This window comes from Aythya fuligula, chromosome 6 (genome assembly GCF_009819795.1).
Source record: "Aythya fuligula isolate bAytFul2 chromosome 6, bAytFul2.pri, whole genome shotgun sequence".
NCBI classification, from domain to species: Eukaryota; Metazoa; Chordata; class Aves; order Anseriformes; family Anatidae; genus Aythya; species Aythya fuligula.
This window is the reverse complement of record NC_045564.1, coordinates 9,624,418-9,643,646: the sequence shown is the minus strand read 5'-3', so window position 1 is coordinate 9,643,646 and position 19,229 is coordinate 9,624,418. Positions and strand designations below refer to the sequence as shown.

The window sequence follows — 19,229 nt, the reverse complement described above, 5'->3', positions numbered from 1 at the left end:
GATTTGCTCTTTCCAGAACCAGACAGAGAGAAACTTGCAATTTCAGTTCTCTCTGTTCCCTCCTATCAGGGATAATATTAGTGCTAAAGAAGGAAATATTTGATAAAAACACTGCATTGGTTAAATCTTGGAAAAGAACAAATTAACTTGGATTTTCAGGGCACTCTAAGTTGTTTCATTAGAGCAGGAAGGAAACAACGTGCTGTCTTAGGATTCCTTCTTTCTTACATGGGCGAATGGTGTCCATCTCCTGACGATGAGCTAGCTGAACAGCAGAAATGTGTTGCGAACCTTCCTGCGGATGCCTGTAGATGCCAGACAAGATGCAGGCATTGCTGATCAGGCTGAGCCTGTTTCACTCTGGTTGATTTTATGCCTCTGTTGCGCCGTATCCTGCATAAAAATCACGGATCTGTCTTGTCCATCCGATGCAATCTTGCCGAGTTTTGATGGTTACACGTTGTAATACTAACCAGTTGGATGTTAAGACCTTTGCAAAATTGCTCATTCTTTTTCCCCCAGTGATTTTAAAATATTAAAGCCATCAGGAGGGTTGAAGCTGATTTACCAAAAGGGAAAAAAAATTCACAAATGTGTTTTGAGTATTGAACTGCCGTTGACATCTAAAGTCCCAACCATGCTGTTTTCCTCCACACTCCAGCAATCAGGACATCCAGCAAACCCATAAAAAACCAAACTAATAGCATGAATATTCAGTGACCTAGAATACTAATTATTGTCATGAATATTAATGTGATCGGACTTGCTTTTTCCTCTTCTCTTTCTCTCTGGCTCTTTTTTTTTTTTTTTTCCACTCAGCCGGCTCTAAAGATGGGCCATAATGAGAGCATTTAAGAGAGAGAGCGCTCTCCGCCGTGACAGGGACCGGGGTAATAAGGAGAGCTTGATTAACGTGGTGCACTTGGGGGAGAGATGAGAAGATTCACGTGGGCCTGTTGTGGGGGAGGCAATGAGGCACCGGCGGCTGTGTTGCTGCTCCCTCAGATTAATGAGGCCTAAGAGTGCATTAGGAACAGTGACAAAGGTTTGATCTAATGGGCTCAGTCATTTTTCCTTTGAGTGACAGACGCACAGAAGTAATTGGCTGTGCAGAATGGCAGCTCATTGGCAGTACTTAAGGATACATTATCCCCGTTGTGTGGCCCGCAGAGGCTGTTTATCAAAACTGCTCACACTGCAGACATGCATTCACTTAGCTGCTGTTACAGTGGCAATAGCTATATGGAAAGGAAGAGTAATATCACATATCTATTGTCTCTTTTTCGAAAAGAAAGTTTCTTTGTTCCAATTTCTGAAGAGTCTGGAAGATACTTGAATGCTTACGGTCTTTCCCCCATCTCGATGAGGCCCTGGTTACAACTCGTAGGATTTGGGATGGCTTTGTAGGCTTGCGGAAAGCATCCAAAGTTAGTTTGGTTATACTCAGTTTCAATATAGATATGGTGTGCAGGTGAAGTTGCCCATCCCCTTTCCAATGTTGTTATTATGAACTTCCACAGACAGCCAAAGGCATTAGGAAGCATTTTATGTCATTTGCCTGAGGCCCCTACACGTGCTTCACTGTACATGCAAGCAGCATAATGCCTCAGAATTAGCTGGTTTTGTGCAGTTATTGTTGCAAAGTTAAATTCACAATTGCTAACAGGATTCAGCAATACATGTATATTCAGCAACTCAAATAACAGCAATATAAAATAGACCATTTATCAATTTTAAATGGTCACCTCTGGGTCTTAAAGCTTTACCAAGCAAGAAACTTCTAGCAGGACCCTAGAAAGTGAGGTATATCTTATTTATGGCTGTTAAGCCTGCCAGGAAAGGGAAACTTACCTACAAGCACGCTTTGATCCCAGAAGAATAGTCTGGCATCTTGAGCAGAAGCATTTCATGAAGATCTTGGGTTTAACTTTCTTTTAGAAGATATATCTTCTCAGATGACTTAATTTTCCCCTACTCTTGCTGTGTTGGCTTGGCACGCTCTGAGAATAATAGCTTCTCTCGTTATACTCCCAGCACCATTTCCTTCACCGCCAGGATGTTTCTTGGCATTGCCTTGTTTGTTCATTAGTATTGACCCTTCTCGGTTTGTACGCTACTAATCAAGCCCCGTTCTGAGAGGCTGCCCTGCCAGGCTGTGAGATGGAAGGTCTTCCTCTATTAATAGCTGCTTATCTTTGGGAAATTTGTTCAGAATGTAAACAGTTCTGAAAATCTTAAAAATGAGTAAAACCCACAAGCAAATCATTTGCTAGTATTGAAAATTATTATCGGCATATTGAAGAAGAGTTGTTCAGTGCTGAAACCAAGGAGTGTTTTGGACTAATGCTATAGTCTCACTCTTTCTCATTCCCCATACAAATAGTCTCAAATTATTTTAGGTCCCTGATAAGCCCAAGGCCAAAATGATGTGCTGTTTGCATATGGCAGTCAGCTCAAAATCAGATCAAATCCGTAGCAATACTTAGGCAGGTTTTCCCCATTAATAACCCCACTCAAGAACTAGATTAAGGAAGATTGAGCCCTGTAGCTTCGGTTCCTCTGCTGCTCTTCCTGAAAACACGGCTGGAGTGCTCTGCAACCTGGCTGCTTCCCTGCCCTTCAATGCTGGCTGATTTGACTTGATCAGACAAGGAGGTGCTGTTGGGATAGGAAAACAGTGGTTTAACCAGATTTCAGTGCTGGGCATGAGATAACTCTAGAACTGGCAAAGAAAAGAGGATACAAATTTAAAAGCTGGGTGCTGGGATCTGAGATGACAAACTGATGGGACCCAAAGGAGTCATTCCCAAATTTTCCTCAGCAAAAGCAGTGGTTGTTCCAACGTTCATACTTATTGGAAAGCCAAAAGCAGTGTAGGCAAAGAGTGGCACTGCTTCTTCATAAGCTGCTACTTATGAAAGTTTCATCCACTGGAAAGATTTCTGTGTAGTTCTGGGAATTAATTCATAAGCATAGCACAGAATTGAAGAAAGGGGTAGGGAATACTTTTAATATTTTTGCAGCTAGCAAGATGGCCTCTTTCTTTTTTCTTCTGCACCCTAATGCCTGAGGAAACTTCAGGGAGCACTATTGGATATGTTTTTTTAGCAGGGAACTAGCAGCCGATCTAATCTACTTGCAGTGCCTTTTACTGAATTAGAGGGCATTTCAAGAATATGCAGTATACTTGCAACATAAATTGACCCAACATGATTTGAAACAATTAACCCTCTGATATCAAGAGTCAGGATTTCCTGACCCACAACTCTAATGTATTTTTCATTAGTTCTAACAGCTGGTGAGCAGAGCCCTCTGGCCTTCAGAGGTTTATTTCTTTTTTGGAAGAGAAACTCACAGTGAACATGAAGAGCAGAACACAAATAAAACATGGCCATGGTGAAAGCGTAGCAATAGGCTGGTGCATCCGATTCAGTCCTTCTCTGCATCTGTGCAGCCATTCCCTGAAGGTCTCATATGCTGTGGCTTCATGAAAAATATAGTTCTGCTTCACAACTCTAGCAGTGTCTGCTCATCTCAAATTCAAAGGCATTAGATGCATTCCTGAACAAAGCTCCTTGCAACTTGGTGATCTGTTTGGGAGTCGGTGGGAAATCACAAATATGTATGCAGCAATGAGTGGAGATCACCTGCGTGTATTTAAGACACTTTTATCTCACTTTTTATGGTACGGTTGTGAATTATATTCATTCTGCATTTGTAATTAGTGGGCGGCATAGTTGGTGAAGGCTTAGAGTGATGTGTCCATTAAAATAACCTGTGCTGCCCAGTGATGATTCACTATATTATTTTTGTTAAGTTGAAATACAGCAAAAGAGGAATCGCTGAGATGCTGTCCACTGTGCTGTTCTATTACAAGAGCAACATGACAAGGGGGAATGGTCTTAAACTGAAAGAGGATAGATTTAAATCAGACATTAGGAGGAAAAGCTTCACTGTAAGGGCGGTGAGGCCCTGTCCCAGGCTGCCCAGAGAAGCTGTGGGTGCCCCATCCCTGGAGGTGTTGAAGGCCAGGCTGGATGGGGCCCTGGCCAACCTGATCTGGTGGGTGGTGTCCCTGCCCGTGGCAGGGGGTTGGAACGAGATGGGCTTTAAGGGGCCTTCCAACCTGAGCCTCAACCAGAGCAAGCTCCCACTGCCCCATGTCCTGCTGGTGCTGCAGGGGGGTTCTCATAGGAGAAAAGCCAAAGTCACAGCACAGGAAAATGAGATGGGTTCTGCCCCCAGTGTCTCCATCAGCCTCTGAATTTGTACATAATGTGCACACGTACGCGTTTGTCTGCTTAATTCTTCTTATGCTGAGTCCATTGTCTTGACTTGCTGTTTGTGGCTATTTACACTGAATAGATGGATTAAAAAAAAATAAAAATTTGTATGAGCACACTGACTTTTCTCAAAGGCTCTTCTACTGCGCATTGAACAAAACTGAAAATTACCTTGAATCTTAATTTGGGTGGTTTTTGTAGAGCTTAATTGTTTGAACATTTTGTAAGTCGGATCATAACAGGGTATTTTATAATATCAGAAAAGATAGTTTTAATAAAGCTGTCTAGAGCTAGAAAAAGGAACTCTTCCTTTGATGCTCCTTTGGTAGATGAAAACATTTTTGTTCAATAGGAGACCAGCATCTTTTTTTTGCTCATTTGAGACCAGTTCTGGCAACATACTGATATTCATTCAAATATAAATGCCATATTCACTTTGAAATGCAAATTGTTTAAAGAAAAATAGCATATGGTAGAGGTAAGTACCTTTTCAAATCAGCTCCTACACTTTAGGGATGTGAGTACAGCTAAAATTATTCTTTGGAAAGAATCTGGAGCCTTTGACACATTGAAGCTTGAACTAATCAAGGCTTCCCAGTAAGCATATACACATATCCATATCAAGGAAACAGTGCTGAGAATACATGGATTAGCATAGTAATTTAACTGCCCCCTGCTAATCAACTTAAGCAACCAGCTGATGCATATATGATGTATTTGAAGAGGCGCTCTTTCAGAACTCCAGAGTGGGCCAGGTAGCTGACCATGGGTTTCATGGCAATGATGAGATATGTATTTATATCCATCTGTGTACATATAGGTAGACGTAAATAGATATGCATGTGTGTGTATACATGTACAGATGGGGAAGACAACAGATGCAGAATGAGTTGTCATCGCTGGTAAGAGCTTAACATGAAGGCTGCATATACCTGCAGGGCTTACCTTCCAGTGAGTATTGTTGCTCTCCTATTTTTAACTTGTCTGCTAAAAGGCTGAGATAATTTCTGCTGTTGAAGCTTCGTCTTGAAGCAAAAACAAGGGACAGTTGCTTTGTGGAGGCGAGGACTGGGGTTTTCCTGGTACAGAAGGGAAAAACCATAGGACTGTTTGTAAAAGCCTTATGCAGGAAGAGCACAAGAGCAGCAGTTAACTTCCAGTAGCCCTTGTTTGGGTGTGACAGCATGCATTACTGCATACTGCTGCAGTGGAATACATGTCTTGGGCATGCTGCAATTAGATTGAGAAATGGGAAGAAATAGCAATAGATTGGGAAATTACAATTTTTAAATAATGTTGTAACTACGAGTTTGTGCTAGAGCTGAACCCATTTTGGTGGAGCAGAGAATGGACCTGTTCTAGGTGTATTCTGTAATCAGCCCTTCTGATGTCTGCCTATGGATCCTGACTTGCTTAGTCTGACATGTTGAGAAAAGATCTTACAGTATGTCAAAAAAGTGGAATTTAACCTTGAATAAAAGGTATCGCAGAGGACAAGCTGGTAACAGGGTTATCAGATGGTGGCAGCAGAAAGAGCTGAGTTGGGTTGTACCGTGGATCACTAAGGTATAAACAATGAGACTTGGCAGCTATTTCTTGCTAACAGTCCGTAGCTTTCACAAATATAATGTGAAAAATAATTCCCATTTGGTTTGTAGTTTCTCAACAGATGAATGTCATAACCTGAGCTGCAGAGTTTCAGGAGGTGGCATTAAGGCAAAAGTAAAGCGCTTGGTGCTGCCGTGATGTGTAAGTCTTAATGTTATGCCAGATGTCCTTTTAAAGTTTTGGTTTTGCACCATGGTCAGAAAGCGACTGGACACTTGATTAAAAAACAGAAATCTGTGAACTGGACAAAAGCTGTCAACATTGTTGGTCTCTGCAATTCAGCCACCCAGCACAGAATAACGGTGATGTGTCAGGCAGAGATGTCCAGTAATTGTTTTCCGTTTTGCCATGATACCCAGGAAATGCTCCATCTCAGCTTTCACATCCCAGTTTTCTCCTTCATGATCTTTGTTACAAAGATTCTCTTTCAGGAATTCATCAAATGTAGCTCCCCGTTTTACCAGGCGCAGAATGAAAGATAGCTACAGGCTAAAAGTGCGCTTTGCTCTTCTGTCTGGCAGGGTAGATGCCATTTGTCAGGCACTTGATGGGAGGAGGCTTGTGTGTGTTTCTCAATAGGAAACCTAATTGTTTGTGAAAAATAAGTTGTTTCCAAAGCCATTTACCAGTAATACTCTGAAGGTGCCGCAGCAAAAATAAAGCAAAGAGTTTGGATTAATCTGCCACATAATTGTCACCCGGAAATTCGATTTGGTAAACTCAGTCAGTTGAGTTAATTGCAAAGTGAAAGGCTAATAAACAAATTCAGAAACAAGCCTAGAATAGTTGGTAACTTTTCTGTAAGCTCATTTTAAAATAATTAAATAAAGGATCTGTAGGGGTTTCTTGTCTTAAGTTTTCATCAGAGGACCATAAGGCATCGAGAAAAGGAAGAGAAGTCATTTTTCTGCTTAAATTAAATGTATCAAGGTGCAAATTGTTCAAAATATTTTGAATCAAATGGGAAAGCAGAGTAGCTTCTGAGCTTGAAAAGCTCAGTCTTGTTTTGCCTTGAGATGGAAGAAAAAGGAAAAGGCAGTTTAGTCATTCACAGAGCCCTGCACACGTTGGTTGACAGGAGCTGTGGAGATCATTCCTGCCGTCCTCCTGCCTGAAGCAGGGCTGTTAGCAGTGCTGGGTGGGTTCAGCTGTGGGTTTGTGTAGCTGAGCTTCGGAAACCTGCAAGGACAGAGATCCTCCAGCTGCTTTCTGCAGCCTGCTCCACTGCTGCATTTGCCCTTCCAAGCTGCACTGTTGCTGCTGCTTTCTGTCATCTCCCACTGCCTATCGTTTGGCTCCCTCATCTTTATTAGTTTCTTTCTGGTAGCAGTCGGTGGCTATTAGATCAGCCATTCACCTCCTAACCAGACTCACCAGGCAAACCAGCCCAGCTCCTACAGCACTTGTAGGCCTCGCATTGCTAGAACTGTGACCATCTGGGCAGTTCTTTGCTGGATCTTTTCTTGTTTCCTTGGCCTCTTGAACCCCTCTGGGGGACCCGTGACTGAGGACAGTGTTTGAGATGCCAGTCAGGGTGTGCCCAGCTCAAAATGCAAACTGTCAGCTAGCATTTCCATTTCCTATTGCAGCTTCAAGATACTGAGCTGTAATTTGAAGCTCTGCTTTGCACTTCCCTTTCTGTAGGCCTGGTTTCTGTGGTAAACTTGTTTTGGACAACTTGCTTTTTGTTTCAGAAGGTCCTAGAACACCAGCCTAAGCAAATTGCTTTCGGTTGATGAGTTGAGCACGCAGTGTCCTGAAGGGGACCAGTTGGAAGCATGAATTTTTTTCCATAGTTTGGCAGATGACGTTCTAATCGTGGAGTTCTTGTGAACAAAAGAGTTGTCTGGAGAAGGTGATTATAGAGGGAATACGGGCCAGTGGCTAAAGTGGTGTGCCCAATGCAGTTCCAAAATGGCTTGGTGTAATTGAGCAAATTGTTTTAGTATCTCTGTATGTGTTTCACATCTACAAAATAGAGATTGCTGAACAGAAGTTCCTGAGACTGAGAAGTACATCCAAGACTCATGCGGACAGGTACTGTAAGAGATGGATCTGTGTTAAGGGCTAGAGTTGAGATTTAGTCGTGGGAAAAGGAGGGAGAGAAAGGGACAATTATGCCAACTCTAATAAACACAAAGTAGTTCACTAAGCTCTGCTGTCTTCCCAAAGGCTGCTCTGGGAAAAGACATAATGATAGAACTGGGAGTCAGGAGATCTGGGTTTTATTTTCATGTCTGCCACAATCTTCCTTTGTGGCCCTGGGTCATTTAACCTCTGAAAAATGGGGGAAATGATAGCAGATAATTAACAACCTCACAGGAGCATTGAAAATTAATTCATTAATTTTTCTGAACTCATCAGTAGAAGGTGCAATGGAAATCCAAAGTGTTATAGTATCTTATAAAATTGTGTCTGTTTCTTTCTCTTTACATATATTTTAAAAGGGTATTCTTAAAACCATATAAGACCTGTGGGGTGTCTTCTGAGAGTAGTCTCTGAAATTCAGCAGTGCCTGATGCCCTTAGGAAGATCCTGCCATGAAGAATGAAACTAGCATTGTAAAATACTTGTATTTTATAATATGCAAGTCCAACACCAAGAATGGCATAAAATGTGGTCAGAAACAAAAACTATAGAGCAGACTTTTTTTTCTTTTTTTTTTTTTTTTTGCCAATGTCAAGTTTTGAGTAAGACTACCAGAAGTCTCGGTTTCTGGAAAAGTTTCATTCATTTTGACTTAAATTTGATTCAGTAAAATCACATTTCATGTGTTCTGTGGGGAGAAAACTGTCCCTGTTGCATTCCTCCATTCTGCCCAGCATTTTATGGTCTTAGCCCTCATGGATTGTGAAAATACTAAAATTGTTTCTAGTGCTTACTCTTTAACACTGCTTTTCTCTGTATCTCACCCTTTGTGTATTAAGCTGTTAGAATTGTGAAAGGTGCATTTCTGTGGGCTGGGACATAGGAATTATATTCACAGTCTATGGAAGGAGCCTCCATGGTGTGCTTTTTGTGTCTCGATACTGCTTTAATATTTAAAAATCTGGAGAAGTTTTTGCTTGGTCTTGCAGCAGTAGTAGTTACTTGCTTGCCATCCCCGTATCTTGGCTTTGGGGGACATAATTATTTGAAATTTTATTTAGAGTTCAATCGTTTTAAGCTCCTCAGGTTGAGTGGTTGTCTCGTCTTGGTTGCTAGTGTCAGCAGTGAATTTCAGGGAAGAATTTCTTTTCCATGCTCAGTCTGTCTTCTGTGTTATACCTGTAACAGTGGAGAACCTATACAAAATGTGTCTGGTCATAGGGTTGTCAAAGCTTGTGTTTTCCAGTAGATGAATGAACAGAATGAGCTGAAATCTGGAAAATTTAGGCTATTTTATTGTCAGAAGTACCTGGCGAGCTTTGAGTGGGCTGCTGAAATCTGTGGTGCCCCAAGCTGGTTGCTGGACTGTTGTCTTCAGTTTCAGGGAGGGCTGTGCTGGTTTTTGTGTTGGTTAAGTACTTTCTTTTTCTGTTCTGTTAAGATGCACCCATCCATCTTCATGTAAATCAATTTTTATCTTCTCTATTGACACGATTTGTTTTCCATTTATGTCTAGGGAACGTGACTACTAGCACATCTGTGTCTCAGATGGCCAGTGGCATCAGTCTAGTCTCCTTCAACAGTCGTCCGGATGGTATGCATCAGCGCTCTTACTCGGTCTCCAGTGCAGATCAGTGGAGTGAGGCAACAGTCATTGCAAACTCTGGCATTAGCAGTGGTAAGAAACCTGGAGCTTGTGGGGGTTGTCTGCTTTGGGGTGAAGGGAATTTGGTGTTTTGCAGTTAAAAGAATAAAAAAAAAAAAAAAAAACTGATGGTGTTCACGCAGATGTTCTGTTGGAAGCCAGACTCCTAGCATCTGAGAGGAAAAGGAGAAATTACATGAAAGAACAGATCAATATTTTTTTTTTTTCAGTGGGAATAACTAATGTAATTATAACAATGCTCAATTTTAATTTCAGGTACGTAATGTAGGTTATTCGCTTTGTATTCTTATTTGCTTATTCTGTGTGGTAGGTATTAGCAGTAAATTATCCTGCACATCTTTTCAGTGGTGTGTTTCACTGTGGTCTTGCTTTAAAGGATGTGAATGACTGGCATACTTTTTTTTTTTTTTTTTCCTTCCTTTTAGTATTTTCTCTGCAGAGTGTTTAACGGCATTAAAAGGAGTACACGCTATTCTGGATGGCATTTTGCAATGATGGCAACAGTGAGATAGAGAGGGTGTCCTTTTTAAAGGATATGTAGGATAGTAAAAAATAAAAATAAATACAAAAATGATTACATCTGACCTCAGTGGAGGGCAGAGGGGCAGTGCAGTGCAGCTCACATGTTGCTGGCCTGCTCTCAACACAAATTCGGACACCCCTGGGGCACCCATGGCAAGTGGGCTGGGACTGGAGAGCTGCTGGTGGGGTGTGCTGAGGCACGTGGGTCTGAGCATGGGGTTTGTGATGGGCAATCACAGAAACCATGGAAATCTCATGAAACAGAGGGCAACAGGTGGAAAGGAGGTGTGTAGGAGAGCACTGAGAAGAAACTGAGAGAGATTATGGATAACGTGGGGGGAAAAAGGTATGTAAGGAGGGAAGGAAAGTATGTAAGAAGGAGGCAGAAGCTCATGGTTGTGCCAAAAATACTGAGAATTACAGGAGCATGAGAACTATTTAACGTGTCCTGTATATGCTGTGTACGGTTTGTGTCTGACTGTAGCCCTCTCTCTGGGAGGGTTTAAGCAGCTTGGTACAGCTTTTCAGAGCAGCCTTCTGAAAACAAAGTTTAAAATCTTGGCCACCTCAGCTCTCAGGTTTGTAGTTGCTTAAGCACGGCTCTTTCTGGAGCTCTCAACTTGTGGCCAGCATCTTCAGGAGCATGGTGTTTGCATCAGGATGATACGGATTTTGATCAAGGGTTTTCTCAAGCCATCATCCTGCACTTCAGCCTACATGACAGCAAGAAATGCTTCTAAGCAGAGTGATAAAATTCAATGATATGGTTCACTTCTGTGTTCACCCAGCTTACCTGTTCCTTTGGAAACTGGTTAGTCTCCTAGGGCAGTCAGTGTTCTCCTTCTCCAGCTTGTTTTTCTTCCAGCAAGGAGAGTATTTTCTCTTTCACCCTGTGCTAATGTACACGGCCCTTTAGACTAAACTAGTTTCAGTTAAGGCTGTGTACTCGACTCTCTTCTCCTGAGCTGCTTTGTTATTTTAACCTACCTCAATTCTACCCTCCTTTTTAAAGGTTGTACCAGACCTTCAGCTTCTTTGTGCCCTTCTTTTATACTGTAGCTCTTCAAAGAAAAGTTGCAGAACATTGTGTGTTTTCACTGGAATGAAGGCAAGTGAAAGACAAGATTTAGTGTCTGGTCTTCTACACCTGCCGTGCCTCCAGACAGGTGAGCAGGTACTGGTCCCTAGCCAGCTGCGGAAACTGAGGCTGTAGTGGGACTCCTCCAAATGCAGAATTCAGTGACTTCCTAGAAGTGCAACGTAATTAATATGTTGAAAAGTAGAAAAACAGCATCTTCCCTTTCCCTTTACTTTGTAATGCTTCGGAAAGATTTGCTGGGCTTGTCTTTTGCTCCTGGTACTATACCACAGCTAGCTGTAAATTACTGGTGAAGGGAACCTATTCTCCTACACAATCTCTGTACTCCAAATAGATGCAGTACCTTTTTTTGACTTGACATTCATATGTGATTACTTCTGGATCAAAAGAGATGACAGCTGGAATTATCTATGAAATATTAATTCAAAAAATGAAGATGACTAGTGGGTAGTTATGAATTAGCCTGACTTAATTTCTTGCAGAGGTTCCACTTTTTAGAAATAAGGGAAAGTTGCTTTATTTTCCTACGTGAAGGAAATTGTGCTAATAGTGAATTTTAGGCAACTAAATGCCAGCATAAACAGAGGTATTGTAATAAAACTGCTGCAAAACATCAAGAATAATTCATTTCTATCAGTGTATCATCTTTCAGTAAGCTCATAGATGTGTCCTTTATGCTGGCAAGTTGACGCATGAAAAACCCTTTTTAATTTCAGGGTTTTTTTCTCCATTAAAAGATTTTGAATTTTAGTCATAAAAAGATAATACTGTGAAAGCAGCAGGTATGGAGAGAAGCTAAGCATCTTTTGGAATTCAAATGCCAATGTACTGGAGGATATGTCTGCTTATTGTCACATGGTTTTATTGTAGACAAAATAACATATTGGGATTCAATTTTTCTCTGCACCTTTTTTTTTTTCACATTAAATTAATACTTTGTGTGGCTCTGGAGAACTTTTCAAAGTCTTCCGAACCAGACCTTTGGTTTCCTGGGGCTTCTGTCTTTCAAGCAGCTGTGAACATCTCCTAATTAGATAAATTACTTTGTAGTGGGCAGAGCCACAAAACAGGAGGTGCTGGATAAATTAAAGGGGAAAAATAGAAAAATCCATTCTCTGAAATGGAATGCCCCACTGCTTTATGACTATTACTGTTGTAAGGTTTTACATTTAAGTACCTGAGGTTTAAAATTAAATGTCTAATATAATTTGGCACTGGTAACATGAAGCCTGTGACTGCCCTCAGAGAAAATCTAGACAGCTTAGTTCAGTGTTTCAAATTGCTGTCTGCTTGATAGTGAGCGCACCGTGCGATTGGGTCACTATTTAGCTAAATACCACATGCTGTTCGGCATAATTTTAAATTCAGTAACATATTTGTCTTAAAACTTAGAAATTTAAAAAGACCGTTCCAGTAGTACATGAAAAATTAATGCTTTTTACATTTTTTTCTTACTCTTGTAAGTACTTGACAGAAGTAATTTTGGCAGCAAGAGAGAATAAAAACTGGGGGCAGTAAATCCCTGTCCAGGAACCTCTTGTGTGGATTCTTTATGGACCCAGAATTGATCTACATGTCAGATCCTGATGTAGTTTAAACTGTTTATCACCCTAATGGTGGTAGAGAGACCATGAACATCAACTTATAATCCTCCATGAAAGAAATTGGTGTTTGCAGTCAATGAAGGAGCAGCTTAGCTTTATTGATAGATTTAGAACAATTACTGCAGCTGCAACTATTGGCTGATAGGTTTTCCTGGATCGGATTGGAAGCCTGTGATTTCTTTATTTATTTATTTATTTTTGATAAATCTTGATGGATAATTTTTTCACCAGGAATTCTCTATTGTTGCTCTCTGCTGGGGAATAGCAGGGTCGTCTGGTGTCAGGAGAGCCGTTTGTAATCTGCTCAGGTGTCAAAGTTTGGTTCAAGACAAGGCATTTCTGTGTTACAGATGTGCCTTTGTGGCACACCTCTTAGGTCTCCTGATCGGTACGGGAAAGAGATGTACATCTGCATGATTCCTCTTCTGCACCTTCAGCTCTTACTTTATTCCTTACATTCTGCTTGTTTCACGAGCTTTCTTAGCTAGAAAAAGTAGGGCTGTTCTGAGGAATCTCGGAAATGCTGGCTGGGAATACTGCTGTGAAGCATCTGAAACTTGAGCAGAAAACAGCTTTCCAATGGATTAATGATTAATATTAACTAATGGTGTTGCTGCCGTTAATGAAAGATGGTGCTGTCTGTTCTTCAGTCTTTCACAATTTGCACATCTTTTTAAAGAACTTGAAGGACAGGTCCTCAAACTTAACAGCAGTGTGTGTGTGTTTTTTTTAAATGGAAGAAACCACAGCCAGCTGTATTAGATAGCAAAAAAATTAAGTTCACAAGACTTAACTCACAGAAAACTGAGGATGAAGAATTAGCGTATTCATTCTCTTCTTAAATTTTAAGATTTTCGGTTTGGCTTCTGTGCCATGAGAAATATCAGTCAAGAATTCTTTAGAGAGACAATCTTTAGTGTTTTGCATGGGACGGGGATTTCTTTACTCTGGACTTCCAAACTCTCTTTTGAATTCCAGCATGATATAAAATTCTGCAGATATAAAATAAATCAAATATGTGTTTAAATATCATCCACTTAGGTTTTATCACTATATGATTGCTTCTACAGGCCATTTGATCTCTGCTGTAATTTATATAAATTGTAATACCTGGTGTCTTTTCAGTTTCTAACAGTTTGATGTTAGGGTTTATTAATGTGAAATTGAGTTCTCACTGTGCCATGGGGTATGAGAGGTCATTGGAGTGTTTATATTAATGCAGACCTTACAACTTGCCTTACTTTTCTGTTCGTAAGCACTTGGAATGATTAAATGGGGAAGTCTTGTGCTGTACGTTGTCGTACCACTTCCATTTCAAAACTGAACCAGAAAGCATGTTTTAGAGTTGTTTGAATTCAATAGGCAAGTTCTCGACTAGGATAAATTACGTAATTTCAAATCCATTTATAGAATTTCAGAATTGTGTTAAGTGGATATAAATGGCTGAGGCTGGAAAAGCTTTTTCATCCTTCTTAAAGAGGAAATAATTAACTGAAAAGCAAATACAAAGAAAATTCCTCATTTTTCTAGCTGTTCTATAGCTGCTCTGGTGTTTCCTGCAGTTTGTTAATACATAATACTGTAAAATTCACCACATATTAGGAGGTATGTGTGCAAGGAGTTTACATTGCCTTCAGGAAGAGGAAAGAAAAAGGAACATTCATATACTTTTTACGCCCTTTAGTGATCAACAAACAAATCACTTCAGGGTAAACCCTGCTAACAACCACATAAACCTATTGCCTTTATTTTCTAAACAGTCTAACGTGCCTTGAGGAAACCTGGGTTTTAAAGGACTGCTTTTTTAGCAGTTTCAGAAAATCAGCCCTTTCAGCCTGAAGTTTCATACTCAGAAAGTTCCAGGATCACACTCCAGGTGACGTCCTTGACAAGCTCTTACCTGAAGCACCTCAGTCAAGCAGAAGGATTGCACAATCAGTGCCTATGCCTTTACTCAGTCTCAGGAGGGAATAGGAAACTGTTTTCTCACAGCTGCTGTGGCACCTTCTCCCCAGTTAGCTGTGGCTAATAACACATGGCAAGAATTATCCTGCAGGACTTCAAGGTTCAGATTGACTTTAGTTTATACACAGGGAGATGCAGTTTTGTGACCTGTGGTTCCCCAAAATAATGTAAGACATGCTGGAAAGAGTAAGTGCAGAGTGTGGATGTGACAAGTAAGTTCCTTATAGTAATAAGTTGATCTCTAACTTCATCTTTGGTTTCAAAGCCTATTACAAGTTGCTGTACCTCACTCTTGAGGAAGAGGACAGGAATCTTCCTATTGTGTTTCCCTGGTCAAAGAAATTTGCCCAATTCCCCAAGCAGCCTGCCACAACCGCCTTGTTTTGCCTGGCCTTCACTTGCACAAAATTGGGTTGTTTCTAAGCATCCTGTACCTCACGCTAGGATCCTCACGATGAAGTGGGTGAGGTAGGGGTCTTGGTGCTCTCCTAGGAGCAAGACATTGCAGCGAGATGTTATTCTGTGGTGGTCTTGTAGGTATGCCATGTGTTGTGTTTCCATTGCAGCATGATGAACGGGAGCCTGATGATACCCAAAGCCTCTCTGAAATTTAAATGAGAACCTATAAGACGTGTTGTTTCATGCTAGTTTCTATAACTCTTTAGAGGAGAAGGCAGCGTATCACTTTGGTGCTTGGCTAGAAACGGGAGGTCAGCAAGGAAGTGTAAGTATTGTCTGATCGAGAATTAGTTGGGAAGGTGGCACATTGCCTGTGCCCAACCCGAGCTGGAAGGTAAATGTGGAGAGGAAATGGGAAGCTTCTGAGATGTGGGCAGATGTCCCTTTTCTCTTTGCAGTGAGCTTTCTTCTCCAAAGAATGAGGACAAGTTGTCTGAGAAAGGCTTCAGAGCATTAAACCAAATGATGTACCTTGTATTTTCTGGGTACTTATTTGTTGCCCAGCTGATGTGCGTGAGGAAAACCTGTGCTGTCATGCAGATGAAGAACACTGTGAGGCTGTACTGCAGGCAAAAGAGGAAAAACCTCTGCAATCCACTCCTCTGGTGCAACGGGGGTTCAAACACTGCTGGCTTGCTTTCTGCTCTCAGCATGCCTTTTTTGCCAGGTTATCCAGGCTGGCGTTGCAGTTCAATGGACCTCAAACTGCAGACGAACCGTTGCCATTGGGTCCCACTGGACTCCACATCCAGCACAGAATGTATTACTGCAAGATGAGCTGAAAGGATGAAATACATGAGAGCAGTTCCTTGGTCCTTGTATCCATGATGAAGGGGGAGAGATGGTGCTGATGCTTTGAGTCATTGGCAGTGAGCTGCTGCTCGTGAAAGGCTTAAACTGAGCTGCACTGAGGTTTTAGTTCAAGAAGGGTTTTGGGAACATGGGCATTTCTGCACAACTTTGGGTTTGAACGAAATATTTCTATACTTACTTAGCGGTGCTGGTTAAATACTGCGTTATGTTATATGGATTTTTACAGTTCTGCAGCTCTCCAGAAAACCATCTGCTTTTCCTGTTTAAGATCATCTTCTTTCCAAGCTCCCCCCACCCCCAATTAAAACATAAAGAATTGTTGCATGTTTCAATTACATCCTGTGCTTGGTTCCACAATGGCAAGAAATGTGAGTTTTCATCTTCAGATAATTTGACATTGGCAACCTCATGCTCATCTTAATCTTGTTCACAGCCTGAAGTGCCAAATGTCTGTCAATAAATTGTTTATGTGACTAAATTAACTTTGTGAGTGGAACTATAAAGCTTTGCTTTTCCCGACATTTACTTACGGATGCTTAAATGCATATTTTGCATTTAGTTTAGCTTAGAATTTAAACAGAAATAGGAACGTGTACGGCATGTTCCACCTAGTGGGAGGGGAAAAAATCTGCTTGCTGATGTTGATTAATCTGACGCGATTGTCCAGCTTTGGTCAATGAATCTGTGCTTTTTCTGCCTGTGGCTGGGTTTGGTTGTCGCACCTTCTCTTTTTGTCCCCAGACACTCCCCACCCAAGAGGAGAAAAACCAAACAAACCTCAAACCAAAGCAGTTCTGTTTGTTACGGAGCATAAACTTTAGCCTGACAAGGTTGGGAGAACAGCGAACGTGCTCTTGATCAGGCTTTAAGCTCCAGCCTCGGAGAATGCTGCACTTTTCTGACCTTTCAGGTGCGGGGTTAGTGTGGTGCAGTGCCACTCATGGGATGTAACCATCCCCAAAAGCCAGCACTTAAAAAGAAAGGAAAGGGGATACCTGGCACTGATATCACTGGAAACATGTGGCACTTTTACCTTCAGGTTGTGTTTAAATGTGTATCTCCACAGCTGCCTCCCCGTCTAACAGCATCTACAAACTGGTTGTCTGTAGCGCAGATGCTTGATGTTTGGCAGATACAGCACATAAAAGTCTGTAAAATATACTTAGTTCTCTGTTTCTCTGTATTAGTATCTGTCAGAAGGGAGGGTTAATGCTGCAGATGACTGTGCCCCTGTACAAGATGAGTTCTTCATCAGGAAAGCAGTCCTGTAATCTCATTTGTATAAAGAGGGAGTTTAATCTTTCAGATATATTTTTTGTTGTTGTTGTTTCTTGTTTAAGATTGCTTTAATCTTAAATGTTTGTAGTTCTGGAATGAGTTTTGCTGTGATCTTTCTTGGCAGGTGAGTCACCAGATGGTGTGAGATATACTATCAGCTGTGATTGTTTTTCCCAGTATCTCAGAAATAAATGTGACCTGTGGTCTTAGAGCACTGTAATAGTGACAGAGGCATCAACACATTGACTACATCCAGCAGCAGCAGGAGCACAGATCTTTTGGCACGAGCTATTAAAAGTCGAAGAGCTGCATTTGATTTAAGGATGCCTATACACATTCAGGAGTGATATATCTTGATAAATTATAATTGTAAGGAAATAAGTGCACAAGCATGATTCACACAATATCCTACAGGAGCTTATGAACTTAAAAAAATAACTTTATATTATTTTCCACAAAAAAAAAAAAAAGTCAGAGAGAGATGTTCTCAGGTCAACCTATGGGAAAGACATAACACTTCCCGTATCTTAGGACCTTTTAATTAAGACTTAATAGAGGAAATGAGTAAAATACCCAGGTTAGAACACTTTTATTTTTCTTAACCATTCAGTTTTATCTAAATTTTTATCATCTAAATTTAGATAATAACAGTAAAATAAATGTTAAATTTAGGTAAAGTTTAGTAATGTTTTAAACACAAGGTTGAGAAGGTAAAAGGTTACATTGGGAATTGAAGTAATTCTCAATTTCAGATTTTTTTTGTGTCCGTACTTTTGAAGTTGAAACAGCTGCTTGTAGTAATTAGACTTCTTGTTTAATGTATGTCCAGAAGCACAGTGCTTTGTTTTGCCAGTATCTGGATGAAGCGTGTGCAAGAAACTCAGAAGATGCTTTTATTTCTTCTCAGGCTTAATGAAGTTTCTGTTCCAATTAACATGAGTGCTTGCCTCATCAAGCATGTCTGTTTGCAGTCTCGGTTTCTTTCCAGTCCAGATCACAGAGCACTGGGTACGGGGATGTTGTGTATACTTTACCTATGGAATCCAACACTTCAAAGCTTCTTCACAGTATGTACGGATCAAGGAGTGAAAGAAGCCTCTGTTAAATCTGATACACATCCCCTTCACAACCTGCTGATTGTTGGGGGACAGCTGAAGCACGGAGGCTCGGACTTCCTGCAGGTGGAAGAGCATCTCCTTTCAAGTCTGCGGGCTGTTCATTTGTTACAGTTGATCTAATCCCTTAATTCAGTGATGGTGTGTGCCACCCACAGTCCGCACTGATGAGGAGTATCCAGTTTACAGGTCTGTCAGTTGAGGCTGTTTGTGAGTGACTTTTCTGAGGCACGGATATTGGGAGACCAAAAGAAGGGCCCTGACTTCAGTTATCCTAAACTCTCAAAAGAGCTGGGAAAAGCTGTAAGCAGTACTTGATAAAATAAAAAATAAAAAATAATTAAAAAATGTTTGTCAATAATATTTGTATCCTCTGACACATAAAAGGGAACAAGGACGTAGTTTTACGTGAAGAGCAAGATGTGTTTTCCTTTTCAGCTACAGCCTGTTGTAAAAGTATGGGTTTTTTTGCCTTTCAGAGCATCGTTGGTGTTGCTGTCATTATTTCTTGTCCTTTCTGATGCTTGTGGCATGCATTACCAGGAGAGCCGTAGCCTTTTCCTACCTAGCATGATGTACTTAGCTCTCTATTTAGAATACAGCAGTTGTCCAGCTTAAGTTGGAAAATGTTAACAGTAAAAAGTCTCTTGGCTTTTCCAAAATGCTGATATTCGGGCTTGTCACAGAAATCCTGTGGACTGACAGTTGAGTTTGCTGATCTCTTCTCAA

At 40.9% G+C, this 19,229-nt stretch overlaps 1 protein-coding gene across 7 annotated transcripts in view; it reads left to right on the top strand.

The window, feature by feature from the left end:
- AGAP1 (ArfGAP with GTPase domain, ankyrin repeat and PH domain 1) overlaps nt 1–19,229 on the top strand; it is a 345,403-nt gene that overhangs the window by 228,981 nt on the left and 97,193 nt on the right. For 5 of the 7 annotated variants that reach the window (XM_032190227.1, XM_032190225.1, XM_032190228.1 and 2 more), the window contains one exon: nt 9,496–9,657. The exons of the other annotated variants lie outside the window; for them this stretch is intronic. In XM_032190227.1, the coding sequence (XP_032046118.1) occupies nt 9,496–9,657 (162 nt within the window). The remainder of the gene's footprint in view (nt 1–9,495; nt 9,658–19,229) is intronic. 7 annotated transcript variants of the gene reach the window in all.